Consider the following 14296-nt stretch of genomic DNA (forward strand, 5'->3'; position numbering starts at 1 on the left):
AAAGAAGGAAGAAAAAAAGGAATAGGAATAGTTCAAGAACTAAGAGAGCTATGTATTCATAAGCTAGGACAGGAGATAACTGCAAAAGGGAGGAGATGGTCTGGAGACTGGAAAGGGCTATAGGACTTGGTGATTGGAATTTACCGCGACCTGTGGGACAGCATGTTCTTCCCTCCCACTTCATATATTATGAGATTACAAGGGAATAAAGAGTGAATGGATGCTGAGGAAGTGGAGACAGTGTGTACAAACAGTTCTTTCAACAAGTTTTGCAGTGAGAGAGGAGAGAAGATGGGCAGGAGGTGATGGTGCATTCCAAGAAATATTTGTATTGTTTTCTTAATAGATGAGGATAATTTTAGTTGCGACGGAGCAGAGGGTAATAATAATTAAGGAATCAAGAAGAGTAAGTGACTACTTAAGTCTATAAGGAGACTAGAAGGAATATGATGTAGAGCACTAGTGGATGGTTTAGCCTCGATAAAGGAAATAGAGCTAACTCCGAAACAAGGGGGAAGGAGCAGTGAGAGGCTATCAAGAAACTTTGAGGTGGGGGGAGAAAATGGAGAGCATTTTTGTAAGAAGTTCTCAATATTCTCAAGAAAGATAAGGCAAAGAAATCTGCCGAGAGGAGAGATGGGATTGGAAGTTGGGGTTTGCTGGTAGAAAGGTCCGGAGCAGCTACCACTGGGTCCTTACTAGAGAGTTCATCAGATGAGTGGGAGGGTTGTGAGGATGTAGCGGGAGTCAGCTGGCATGGCTCTGTGGTGGAGAGTGTGATTGTGTATTTGTCTCCAGGAACATTAAATTCAGTGCTAACAAGGAAGACCTGGAAAGATGGCAGAAGATCATGGAGACAAGGAATTCTAATAGTTTGCCAAGTGTTTGTTGAAATAACAACAGTATGTCTAACCATTATGCTGAACACCTGAAATTAATATAAAATAATATTGAAAAAAAAAGCAGAACAAAAACGTAGTGATCTTCCAGTAAAAAAAAAAAAAAGAAATAATAACAGGAACTCCTAGATAGATAAGGATGCAATTAAAGTCTAAAAAGTTTAAAGGCTTTGATGGGGATAGAGGCTCCTCTGAAGAGGAACCGGAAGTGTGACGGGAGTAGAAATTGTGGTTAGTTTTTAAGAGTTTGAGATATTGGAGCTGAAGCATGCCTAATGGTGAAGTCCAAGGCTTACGCCAATTGATGACTAACATGGATAGAGCTGGAAACTTAATTTGGGAAGGCAGACATTCTATAAGTCCAGAGTGTTGGTAGATTAATTCACAAGGATATTGGCAGGAGATAGATTGAATAAGGACTATTCTGAGCCTGTAGGAGAAGGAAGATTGTGACAAGGAAGTCGAGAGGCTGAATAAGTCAATTGCTTGAGTTTCAGCTGAGCAGAGAATAGTTGGTGGGTTAAGGTGGAGAAATAGTACACAAGGAACAATAAAGTGCAGGGTACTTGGATCTTCCTTCTGGTATTTTAAAAACCCTAACCCTAGTAGCTCCTACACATACTATGCCTTTTGGTACATCACCTAACCTTGCTAAGATTCAGTTTCTTCATCTGTGAAAACAAGATAAAAGTAATGTCTGCCTCATAAGATTATTGTGAGAATTAAGTTACATAATTTATAATGTAAAGCATATAGCACAGAACCTACTAAATAAATATATTAGATGTCCTTGCTGCTGTTGCTGACATTGCCATGTGTAAAAGATAAGTAGAGCTCGCATAAAGTGGGCTATGCCATGTCACTGAGTGCAGCATAGGATAGATAGCACTTGTGGCCAGTGTTACTCCTGACACTAAAAAGTATTAGGTTGGTGCAAAAGTAATTGCGGTTTTTGCAATTATTTTTTTTTAACCTTTTAAACTGCAATTATTTTTGCACCAATCTAATATTAATACCAGTAGTCCTTCCCATCTCTCACTTCTAAGCCTGATCTACACTGAAACATTTTTTAGGAGTTTGTATCATCACAGAAATAATGATTTTTAGGAAACTTGAGGAGGATAGGAGTATCGATGGAATCAAGGGAAATTGTTCACACTAGAACAAGACCAATAGAATGGTCTAGTAGCTTTGTACCACATCAAAATAAGTTGTGGGTGAGTTTCACAGACTTACATTTCTAGAATTGAAGCTGGCAGTGTCAGGCATTAGGAAGAAACCTAGCAGACCATGTCAGCTATAGGGAGCCAGGCTGATGCTTGTGAAAGACTTACAAATACAGTAAGCATAGCCCAAGTGGCAAAACAAGACGGGCTGTAGGAGCTACTAAGATGAAAGAAAAAAACAGGTGCTCTTCAAATAGCCCACGGAACCTCAGTTCTAGGAAAACATAGCTTTGAAAATGAAAAAAGTTACATGGGGTTCTAAGTGACTTTACCCATTCTGCTATCTCTTGGAATTTGCTCTGTAGGAGTTTGGGGTTTTTTTGTTTGTTTGTTTGGTCACCTGAGTGTAAATCTTGGACTTAAGAGAGTTCGTGTTCTAGCTCTTACTACTTTTCCTTGCTGTTTTTGACAGGTGAATGGCCAAGACCTAAAGAACCTGCTGCATCAGGATGCTGTAGACCTCTTTCGTAACGCAGGCTACGCCGTGTCGCTGAGAGTGCAGCACAGGGTAGGTGTCTCTGCAGCCAGCAGCCTGGCTCCCGGCTTCTGTATCTTCTTGGGAGTAAACCCTGTCACGTAATCCTCCGTGGTGTGTTTGGCTTCTTTTCCTTTTACTTCCATTCTTTTGAAGAGCTTGTCTGGCATAAGAAGCGGTCGTCTGGGACTTCTGCTGATCATTAAAGGAAATTCATAACAGTATGCTTGCAACCCAGGTCCTAGCTTCAGGATAATGTGCCTTAAAGTTCAAGTTTGACAACCAAAGTAAAATAAAGGGGGAAAAGGTACAACCAGAATCATTTTTTTTTTTTTTTTAAGTAGGGAAGGAAACGTGAAACATGACTGATAATCTTCCTAAGTAAGCATTTCTAGGAAGATGGATGTCCCCTGCCACACCCAAGAATTTCCAGGTTTCCTGTAGGATCAATAGGCTTCATCTCATATCTTCTTTTTCCTGATATGATTGATACACAATAGGTTGGTGGAGGTAGTACAAAAACAGAAAGTGAGAGGTTGTCTGACTTACCTTCAGGGGTCCCTTTAGGTCAGTAGCCCAGTAAGGTTAAATGGCTTCCCATCAGACTTACTTTGTTTCCAAAGAATCGGTGATACTGATGTTATCAACTGAGGACAAACAGACAGGATGCCCTCTGGTAGACGGTGCTTGGGTCTGCAGCTTTGGGTGGTCTAGAGACTCCAGACCCAGGTAATGTGTCAGCTGAACATTTCAGTTGTCAGCACACATTGTCACTAGAGTTAACACTTTCTTTCTCTTCCAGCTACAGGTGCAGAATGGGCCTATAGGACCTCGAGGTGAAGGGGAACCAAGTGGTATTCCCATAGCCATGGTGCTGGTGCCAGTGTTTGCCCTCACCATGGTAGTGGCCTGGGCCTTCATGAGATACCGGCAACAACTTTGAAAAGCATCCTTTCTTCCCGCGCTCCCGATGAAGACACATTTCTTCCTTCTCTCACCTCCTCCCCTGCCATTCTTCCGTATCTTTCCCTCTCTCTGCACAAGCCAACACATGATTGAAAGAGACTCCTTCCCAACCAGACCTTGCTGTTCAAAATCTCCAAATCCTCGTATTCTAATGGGAAAGTAAAGGCATTGTTTGAAGGAAAGCTGAAGAAAAGACTTGCTTAGAACAAATGAGCAGTTATACATTTTACTAGGACTGCCAGTAGAAGTTCAGCTACAACCCAAAGAGGGAAAGGTCCAGTCTTCCCATCACCACAGGTGATACCAGTTTTCTTAGCTGGCATGCCTCAAAGGCCAGTGGTGTGATATAAGAGGAAGAGAGGATTTTTCTTTTTAATGATCTTCCTTGGGAAGCTTTTGTGGCCTTTATTTACTTTCTAACTGTATATTTGGGTGCCTGTATCAAACAAAAGATAATGAGGAGAGCATTTTTACTTCTTTTAAAAACATATATACCCGCATACGCATATATGAAAGTATAATAGTAATGCCTTATGGAGAATTAAAGATGTAGAAGGCTATTCAGGTTTCTAGGTTTCTGTGAGGTATGATCTTAAAGTATGATGTAAGGTATGATCTTAATTGAAGTATTTGATACATAGTGGGAGTAAGAGGCAGTGAGCTTTACAGGATGCCCCATCTGAGTTATTGGGAAAAAAAAAAGAAAATCGAAGCAACTAATTTAAAATCTTAGAAGTCTTATTCTCATAATACTAAGGTGAAATTAAGGTAAAATGCCATAATCCAGCTTTGCACAAGTCAATCTGTTCAAAAACCTTTGAGATTTAAAGATAAATAAATCTTACCCTAGTGACTTTTTTGCTACCTCATGTCCTGTGAAAGGATCAGCTGGAATGATTGTGGTCAAAACTATAGTGATGGGGCCAAACCAACCCAATGAAAATACTCTAAAAAGAAAAAAGACAGTGCCTCCGAGGGGGCACCTGAACCCTCTAAGGCTGTCTGCTGGTCTTCTCGGGTTCTAATATCAGGTAGAATCCAAGAGAAGGAACTGCTTCCTGGCGGGATGGGCATGACATCAGCCTTGCTTCTGGTTCAGTTAAGTTTAGAGGGTTTGGATTGCTAGTGTTTTTGAAAAGCCTCTACCTAGGGGTTATGGCTTTTAATGAATAAATCATTTTGCCGGAAAAGGGGGGAAAAAAGTTTTGTTTGTTTTAGGGGGTAGGGAAGTTTGGTGGGTGTTTCATAGGGAAACCTTGAAAGAAGGATACAGATGAGTGGGTGCTAGGAAATACTAAGATTATTAATGAGATGGGAATTGAAAGTTGGTTTTCAAGCACTAATGGGTGCTCCCAAGGCTAATTTTCTAGCTTCAAGAAAATCATTTCCCAAAAAAAAATTATTTGCATCCTACAAACACACTGGCAAGACTCTAGGCCTTATATAATCTTGACAGCAAGAGTATGAGGTAATGAGTTGTGTCTAATTTTTAGCATGGGTTATCTAGTGAGTATTTTACAAATGTCGATTGCTTATCAGCTTTGTTAAGACACTTTTGCAAAGAAATGAAATACATATAGCCTCCACCCTAAATGGGTTTTTTAGTTCCAGTTGGGACAAGAAAACTTATAAAAATGAAATTAGCTGTATAGGCAGGGAAATGTAAGTTGGTGTCATATTTATATTGCAGACATCAAAAGAGAATGGTTACTGAATTTGAGACACTTGAGAAAGTTCCATGGAGGAAGGGGACAAGTTGAGGACCCTTGAGCTCACAGTCTAGTTAGGAGAATTCATAAATAGATGAAAAGTTAAAAGTATATCATCAGATTAAATAAAAGTTGAAAACAATGAAATAAATGGTACTATTCAGAACACGATGCAGCAGCAAAGATGTGCAGGCAACCATCACGTTTTTAGGAATTCAGAAAAAGAAAGCTGTCATGTAATGACATGAGGCCAGAGTAGAAAGGGAAAGCTTTTAAAAATAAAAATCCCAGAAAGACGTTGCCCTCTCGGTCAACTATTTGTATAGGGGGAAACTTGCTTTAAACAATCCTGATGTGACGTACGCCTTTAGACCTGAACTGTTCAGTGCCTTTGAGATTCACTCGGACGATTGCACTTGTAGATTCCACAGAGAAACACTGACAGTATTCCAGTTCCCACCACAACCTGCCCCGCTGTGGAGGCACAGTCCCTGATGCCCTCCCTGTATCTGGAGGTCTGTGCGGTAGCTTCTGCAGTGGGTCTGCTGCTTCCAAGATTCAGCTCAGGGTCTGGACGTTAACTCCTGAGAGGACCCGACACGTGCAAAATGGCAAGCAGGAAGGAATGCTATTTAGTTTTTTATTTGTTGACATATATATGTAAAAAGAACACCTATCCCATTGTCGGTGGAAGTTTTGATTTGGTTAATAATAGGGATTCTGATGCACTTTAATAATTTAGGTTTTTTTCTGGAATTAAATAGCATTTAAAGATCAACATACTAAAGTTTTAGGCAGATATGCTATTATTTCTGATTCTCTAGAAGACTTATAGATAAGATATTGGAGTCTATTGTAGGTCATTGAAAACATTCGTGCTCTTTATAAATTCAATCTAGTATTTCTGGCACTTTATAGATTGTATCTTATATTCCTACCACCTAAATTACTGTATTCAAAGTTTTAACAAATGAAAGTATTTTTAAGACGATATACTTAAAACACTTCTCTATATCACATTGCTTCAATCATCTCTATTTCCTTCTGCCAAGTTTTAATCTGTGCTATTGATTTAACTTAATCACAGCATCTAGCCATGTGTAATGGAAAAAGGAAATGAATATTTGTTACTGCATTCTGTGCCAGGTATTGTACTAAACCCTGATTGGTAACACTATTTATGCCTCACAGCTCCGATCTAAGTATTGTTACAAAGACACTAAAGAAAAGATAATAAAATTACTTTCCTAAGGTTACATCAGTGGTAATAATAGAATCAGGATTTAAACTCGACTTCAGGTACCACCATCAATGATACTTCCTCACTGGCAGTAGTTGTCAAAGTGAGGTCTCTGGACAAAAGCATCAGCATTACGTGAGAAGGGGTGGCCGGTTAGCTCAGTTGGTTAGCATGCGTGCTACTAACACAAAGTTGCCGGTTCGATCCCCACCTGGGCCACTTTGAGCTGTGCCCTTTAAAAAAAAAAAGGGGGGAGCATTACCTGAGGACTTAATAGAAAAGCAAATTCTTGGGCTTCACCCCAGACCTGAATCAAAATGGGGAGGGCACCCACCAATGTTTTAATAAGCCCTCTAGATGACTGATTCAGCTAACGTTTGAGAATCACTGCTCTATGCCAGTAATTGTCCCCTTTTCCTCAGGTTGGAATTATCTAGAGAGTTTGTAAAAATTCTCATGCGTGGGCTGCACCTAGATCAATTCAACACAATCTCGGGGGTGGGACTCGGGCACCAATAAAATTAATTTCATCAAGTGATTCCAGTGTGCAATGTCAGTAAAAAATGCTGTACGGCATTTAAAACTAGACACTACTTAAGTTACATACAGACAGTGCTCCAGCCAAAAATGAAAGTTATCTAGGGCCTTTTTTAGAGCGCCTCTCTTCATGAGCTTCTCTTCCAAGTATAGGTGTAGAATAGCAAGTGGCTTCTGATTTGCTAAGGACTGACCAACCTCCAGCAAAATGTATTAGTGGGTGTTTCAGGTTGTGCATCTGTTAACGAACCAAATGTAGAACATTGGCGTCAAAGGGAACCAGAAAGATTCTAGAATGAATCTGTCCTAGAGATGATAAAATCAAGGCTCAGAGAGGTGAGCTAATAACCCAGAGCAAAGACAGTTTGTTGCAGAGGTGCTCTTTCTGTCTTATTTATGTCTTGAATGTGTCCACTACATGATCACATGCAGAACTATCCTTTTTATCTTAGTCCATTTCCATCTTCTCTCTTTAGACCTTAAATAAAGACCAGGAAAACTGATTGACAGCTTAAGTGTACTGCAAGCATGCAAAATTGGGAGATGCCACAGAATAATCTGAGAAAGACCTAATACCAAGTTCAATTAAGTGAGCTCTCCTGAGACTAATTCCAGTAGTTCTAAACTAGAGAAGTATGTTTTTTGATGTTGAACATTGTTTTTATTGTGTAAATAAGCAACTTAAGATGTATTTAAAAAATGAAACAACATAAGGAATATTAAGCTGTCAAGTATGTACGGGAGTGGAGTTTATGTAATTTCATGTGGAGTCAATAAAGATTTTATTCTACTCAACTTTAGTCGAAATTTATCTTTGGACGGGTGAGGGTTTTTCCTTCATTCAATAAATGAGTGCGTACTATGTGCTGAGTTTTGAGGATACAAAGATAAATAAGATATAGTCACTCTAAGCTGAAATAGCTCATTATCAGAAGGTGGTGGAGTATTTGTTGGTAATCTTGGTGTTAAAGTATTTTTCTAACATCACCTAGAAGCAGAAAGTTGAGTGATGAAGCTCTCTACCTCTCACCTATAATAGGTTTAGAGTTGATTATCTTGGGGTAGGCCTCTTTGCTGTTTCTTTTTAATCGGCAAATCTTTGAGACTAGCACTTACATTCCAAAGGGCAATTGTGATCCAAAGGAAAACAGTATTAAGGAATTATGTTCTGGTCGGAACCAGGTTCTTAACAGCCGTATACTCCTGATGTTGATATTTGTATCAACAGACTACGTAGCACTTGATTTGCTTACCTGATGCACTTGATGATACTGTAATAACATCTACTGTGAGAAAGTATTGCTGTGTCTAAGGAATCAAGTTAGAACAAACAGTATGTCTTGTTTCTAAATTTTGTCCTTACTGTTCATAATCACCTTTTCGCATGGGGAAAGGAAAAGGAGAAGGCTGAAGTATGTTTTCAAATGCAAGTCAGTCATTAACAAACAGAGTCATAAAAGAACTTTGTATTTACTGTAACCATTAAATTTGTTGATCAATGACAGGAAATGAGATGATCCTTCTTAGTTTTCAGATTTGCAAATGGAATCACAGAATTGAATTCCATTTTAATTCTGTCTGCAATTCTGATTTGAATATGAATTTCTTATTACAGGACATATGTGTATTTTACCCCCAGGCCATGTTAGTTCTTAACAAGATTATTTTCCTTATGAACCTTATTTTGCTTCCTTTCTACTTTGATCCTAACATTGCATGTCTGGATCTAAACAGCAATCTGTTTCTCAGACCAAATAGATGCCCTATAGCAACTTGGAAGACAGACACATGGGCATAAAACCGTATTATCTCTACAGATTAAATGTTAATGATGCCATGAAAATACATGATAATTTCCTAAACTTTGCTATTTGATACTAGATACAACAAATGAGATAATAGTGTGTCTAAATGTGTCTAGCTCAGTATTCACATTCAATAAAAAGTTGCTGCATTTGTCAATGAATCTTTGCAATCTTTTTTTTCCACCTTATTTTGGAGATTGTTGAATAAATTTTTTTTTTGCCAACTTCTTAGAGTAGCACTTCTGACAGAACAATGGAAAGAGGAAAGAAATCTGATCAATTTGAGGTTTAGCTTCGCCACAGGAGATAAGGATAAGGGCACTATCATGTACTACTACTAGTAAGAATTGACTAGCAGTTATTGAACCTTATCAATATTTCAGCTACTGTTCTAAGTATGTGTTCAAGACTCACAACAGCTGCTGTCATCATCCCCATTTTACAGATGAGATAAACATGGCATATAGAGATGAAGTAATTTGCCCAAGTCACACAGCTATTAAGTGCCACAGCTGGGATTTACATCCAGGCAGTCTAGCTCCAGAACCTGCATACATAACCATGGCACTATACTGTCCCCATTCTCCATGGTGGCAGGCACTTACTTCACTGGGGTGTCCTTTTGCAAAACTAATGTCAACAAATTCTCACATATGCAAGGCTGTATCAATAATCCTATTTTTCTTGATAAGGTAACCCAGGTTTTAAAGAGGTTAATAACTTGCTCAAGATATATAGCTAGTTAGTTCCAGAGTTGGGAATTCAAGCCGATGAGTAGTCCACTTCTCCGCATTCCAGAAAATTGAAGTTTATTATACTGAATTTGGTTCATGCTAGCCCAACCTTTCATTATGGATAATAGGGAATTGACTATACGAGGCACAACAATAACAGTAACAGTACTGTTCTGTATTTATATACAAAACTGGAAAGCAATTGCCAACCTTTAGTATCGTACTGTGGCCCCAAAGCCCTACAAGATACATAGAAGGCAGAAATGGGTTTGTGCCACAGGATGAAAAAGGACTTGTCAGAACTGAATATTGACCTTTTGCTGAAGTTAGTCTACACATAGCTGACTTTGATATGAAGAGAAAAAGGCAGTTTACATTGGGCATCATTGCTCTGTCATGCAGCTTAAGCAAAGTTCAGATCTAGAGTCAAAGTGCTAGTCTATAACTGTAGTGTGTACAAAATGGCCGTTTTCTCCCTTGGTGGGCAAAGAAAGTATGTCAATTACCAATTATATAACAAGCCACTGCAAAACTTAGTGACTTAAAACAACAATATTTTAATAATTTTTAAAGATTCCATGCATTGACTGTTTCTCCCGATATCACCTGGGGTCACATGCATCTGCATTAATCTGACGGCAGAACAGGGGTAGTAGTCCTAGGTGGCCTCTCTTCCCTGTCTGGAAGTTAGTGCTGGCTATTGGCTAGGATGCTTTGGTTCTTCTCCACATGGCCTCTCATCTTCCAACAGACTAGATTGGGCTCTTCACAGCATGGGGGCAGGGGTGTCTTAGGGAAGTGTTCCAAGAAGGCAAGCCCCAGTGTGGAGAGCACTAATCAAGCCTTTGCATTTGTCACATTTGCTGATGTCTCATTGGCCAGACCGAGCCAGGGCCAAGCCCAGAGGCATTGTGGAAGGGTACCTAAACTCCATCCCTTGATGGGAATAGTACAAAGAATTGTGGTCATTTTTAAACCATCAGAAAGAAAGAAACCAGAATTTAAACAGCAAGGATCAGGGGTCAGCAAATTTTTTCATAAAGGACAAGATGGTAAATATTTTAGGCCTATGGGCCTTGGTTCCTTTGCAGTTATAGTGTGAAAGTAACCGTAGAGTATATATATATATATATATATCAAAAAAAAATGTATACACATTTTAAGAAAGGAAAAAACTATTAAAAGTGTAATACTCAATATATAATGATAACAAAAAATGAATACAAATCACATTTGACTTATGCAATTACAAGAGGTGCTCAAAGTGGTTACCATCAGCGTCCAGACATTTCTGATTATGGCGAACTACTGCTTGAGCAACGTTGAACAAAGTGTCCACTTGTATACATTGTTTTGGCACCTCTGGTATATGCAAAAGTGTATGGCTGTGTTCCAGGCAAAGCTTTATTTACAAATACGAGTCCATGCTGGTCTATACTAGTTTGAGGACTGCCAACAAAAACTATTGCAGGTTGGGATGAACTTTTAGGAGTAAAACTGAGAGGAGAAAGCTCCCAAATGTTGATCCCTTTGAGTTCCAGATTGAAGAGCATTGACACATTTCCTAGGAATGAATTTTTTAAAAATCTCTTGTCCTCTAAGAAAGAGAAGCCAGGGAAAGTCCAATAAATATTTCCCCTGGTGTAATTTTGGAAATGAGTTGAAGAGTGACCATTGTCAGACTTGACTGAGCACCTATCATGACCAGGACACCACCTGAAATGCAGGATTCACCTAAAAATACTAGTAATATTAAGTACTCGCCAAGCACTTTACAGTAGAAGTCCCTAATGCTTAAATAATCTTATTAGATTGAAATTCCCCCATTTTCAAGATGGAAAAGTAGAACTTTAGAGATGTGAAGTGACTGTCCTCAGTTAACGTCGTTAGGTTTTAACAAGAGTATTTTAATCTGGCTTTTGTTGGAGAGGGGTGCTGGTGTACAAGGTGCTGGTGTTTAAAGAAATTTAACAGCATCACTGCAGGAATCATTTAATGTTTGTCTTGGCCAGAAAAATGTGAATGCCAGATTGCTGAGATAAGGAAAGTATAAAAAAGCTTTTTCTTTGTCTCAGCATTATTTTAAGGGGTCAGGAAACTTAGACTTGAAATAAATCTGGATTTCCTAGGAATGGCGGCAGCAGGGCGCACTTTCTGAGTTCTCCTCCGGATCTTATTACAAACAGGACCTATAACCCATCAAAGAACTCTTTGCTCATCACACAGAACAGCTTAGAGACTCGTGGATTACTTGAAGCTAAGGATTACTTGAAGGTGCGCTAATTGGGCGAGCAGGGGAAGGAAGGAAGGAAGGGAGCAGAGTGAAAACCCGCGGCCGGCAGCTGCGGCGGCGGAGGGAAATCCCAGCCCGCAGCGGAGTCTCAGCCGGCGGCGGCGAAAACCGAAAACCACGGTGGCACCCGCAGTTCCAGGCACGCACGGGATCCCAGGGCGGAACGGAGAGCACAGAGACCAGGAGGTGGGCTCTTTCCCTGCGTCCCATGGCTGATTTCTCCTGCCGGGAGGGCGGCTAGTGGGCCCTAGGGAGGACAAAGAACACAGACTCCATACCTGGGCCCCTCTCCCGCCCCTTTCTTCCAATCCTACCCCCGCCCTTCCGGAGACTTAAACTGGCCCCTGAACTGAGGAGTAGTGTCAGATTACAGAGGAGCCGTAGTAGTGCTCAGGCTCTGGGAAGCCTGACAGGCAGCCCTGACCCAGTAAGGAGACTGGGAAGAGTGTGTTTTTGGCTGGGCTAGGAGAGAAGAGACTCCTCCACCCCCAGCCACCACCTTTTCTGGCCTGCGGGAAGAGGGTGACGCGCGGCTGGGCTGGGAGAGAGAAGACCCCTCCATCCCCAGCCCCCACCCTTTCTGGCCTGCCTAGGGCGGGGCAAGTGCAACTGCAGAGACACACCCAGAGATCAGCAGTAAGGCAGGAGCAGCTCTGGGCTTTCAGCAGACCAGAAATCTCCCGCCCGCACCCCCCCATACACACACACTGAAGAAGTGCCCTAAGACTCAGGAGTACTGGACACGGGGCTGGTGGTGCTACTCTCAGTGTGCATATGTGCAGGCAAGGGCAGAAACTGCACTGACTTTGTAAAAACTATCATCCAGACCCCTCAGGCCCACGCATTTAAGTCTGCAGTCCCAAAATCACTCTGGGCACTAGGTGACCATCTCTGCCTGCACAATAAGCAGGGGGCTCTTTGGTACAGCAGAGGACAACCTGGACATTGCTTGGTGGGCTTAGGCCGAGACTGTCGCTGCTTTTTGTTTTGCTTTGTTTTGTTTTGTTTTGCTTTGTCTTTATATCTTTGATATCTTTGCCTGTGTCGAGTGGGGGTTATCGGGTGCTTTTGCATGTGAATGTATTTGATTTTTTTCTTTGCTGTTGTTGTTGCTGTTGTGCTTGGTGATTTGCTTTGTTCTGAAACTGCCCTGCCGGGGCCCAGCTTGAGAGGCACAGGATTCAGCATATCCAGGGGCCAACTCCAGACCAAACCGGAGTGCTGCCGGGTTTGACCTGCAAGTCACACACCCAGAGGGGGTTCTCTGCAGGCACTGGAGCCCATAGAGGCCAAACCACATTTGGGTGGTCAACCCTCACGCAGCAGAGCGCCCTGTGGGGGGCAGAGCCAAGTCTCACAACGGGTCAGCCCAGGAGTTAACTCCACCTACTCACAAGCAAAAAGCAATTAAAGATCTTCTTGAACGGGACAGTGTGCACAACACAAGAGACACCTTTGGAGCACACGCAGAGGAGAAGGACGACGTGGTGCGAGTCAAATATAAAGGACACATACTACATAAGATAACCTAGCAAGAACTAAGAACTCTAGGGGATCTACCTAATATATCCAAATAAACACAGAGAGTCAGCCAGAATGGGGAAACAAAGATACACGTCCCAAATAAAAGAACAGAAGAAGCCTCCACAACTGGAACCAAATGAAGCAGATGTAACCAACCTTTCAGAGACAGAGTTCAGAACACTGGTGATAAGAATGTTTAAGGAGCTTAGAGAAGACATAAAGAAGGATGTAGAAATCATAACGAACAACCAGTTAGAACTAAAGAACACAATTACCGAAATTAAGAACTCACTTGAAGGAATTACCAGCAGGTTAGATGAAGCAGAGAATCGAATCAGCGACTTAGAAGACAAGGTAGCAGAGATCACCCAAACGGAACAACAGAAAGAAAAAAGAATAAAAATCAATGAGGATGGCTTAAGAGACCTCTGGGATAACATCAAGCGCAACAACATGCGCATCATAGGAATACCAGAAGGTGAAGAGAGTAAGCAAGGGATTGAGAACATATTTGAAGTAATAATGTCTGAAAACTTCCCCAACCTGATGAAGAAAACCAACATACAAGCCCAGGAAGTGCAGAGAGTTCCAACCAGGATAAACCCAAACAGGTCCACACCAAGACACATTATAGTTAAAATGGCAAAGCTTAAAGACAAAGAGAGAATCCTAAAAGCAGCAAGAGAAAGACAGAGGGTTACATACAAGGGAACTCCCATAAGACTATCAAATGATTTTTCTACAGAAACATTGAAGGCCAGGAGGGAGTGGCAGGAGATACTCAAAGTGATGGAAAACAAAGGCCTACAACCTAGATTGCTTTATCCAGCAAGGCTATCATTTAAAGTTGATGGAGAGATAAAGAGCTTTCCAGAAAAAAATAAGCTA

General features: G+C 41.0%; 1 protein-coding gene across 1 annotated transcript in view; it reads left to right on the forward strand.

Moving 5' to 3' along the window:
• Positions 1-3748, forward strand: part of SYNJ2BP (synaptojanin 2 binding protein) — a 28717-nt gene extending 24969 nt beyond the window's left edge. Inside the window, exons 3-4 of the mRNA XM_033107563.1 lie at positions 2538-2633; positions 3403-3748. Coding sequence (XP_032963454.1) covers positions 2538-2633; positions 3403-3543 — 237 coding nt within the window. The 3' untranslated portion in view covers positions 3544-3748. The remainder of the gene's footprint in view (positions 1-2537; positions 2634-3402) is intronic.
• Positions 3749-14296: the final 10548 nt, after the last annotated feature.

Source organism: Rhinolophus ferrumequinum, chromosome 6 (assembly GCF_004115265.2).
Source record: "Rhinolophus ferrumequinum isolate MPI-CBG mRhiFer1 chromosome 6, mRhiFer1_v1.p, whole genome shotgun sequence".
NCBI lineage: Eukaryota > Metazoa > Chordata > Mammalia > Chiroptera > Rhinolophidae > Rhinolophus > Rhinolophus ferrumequinum.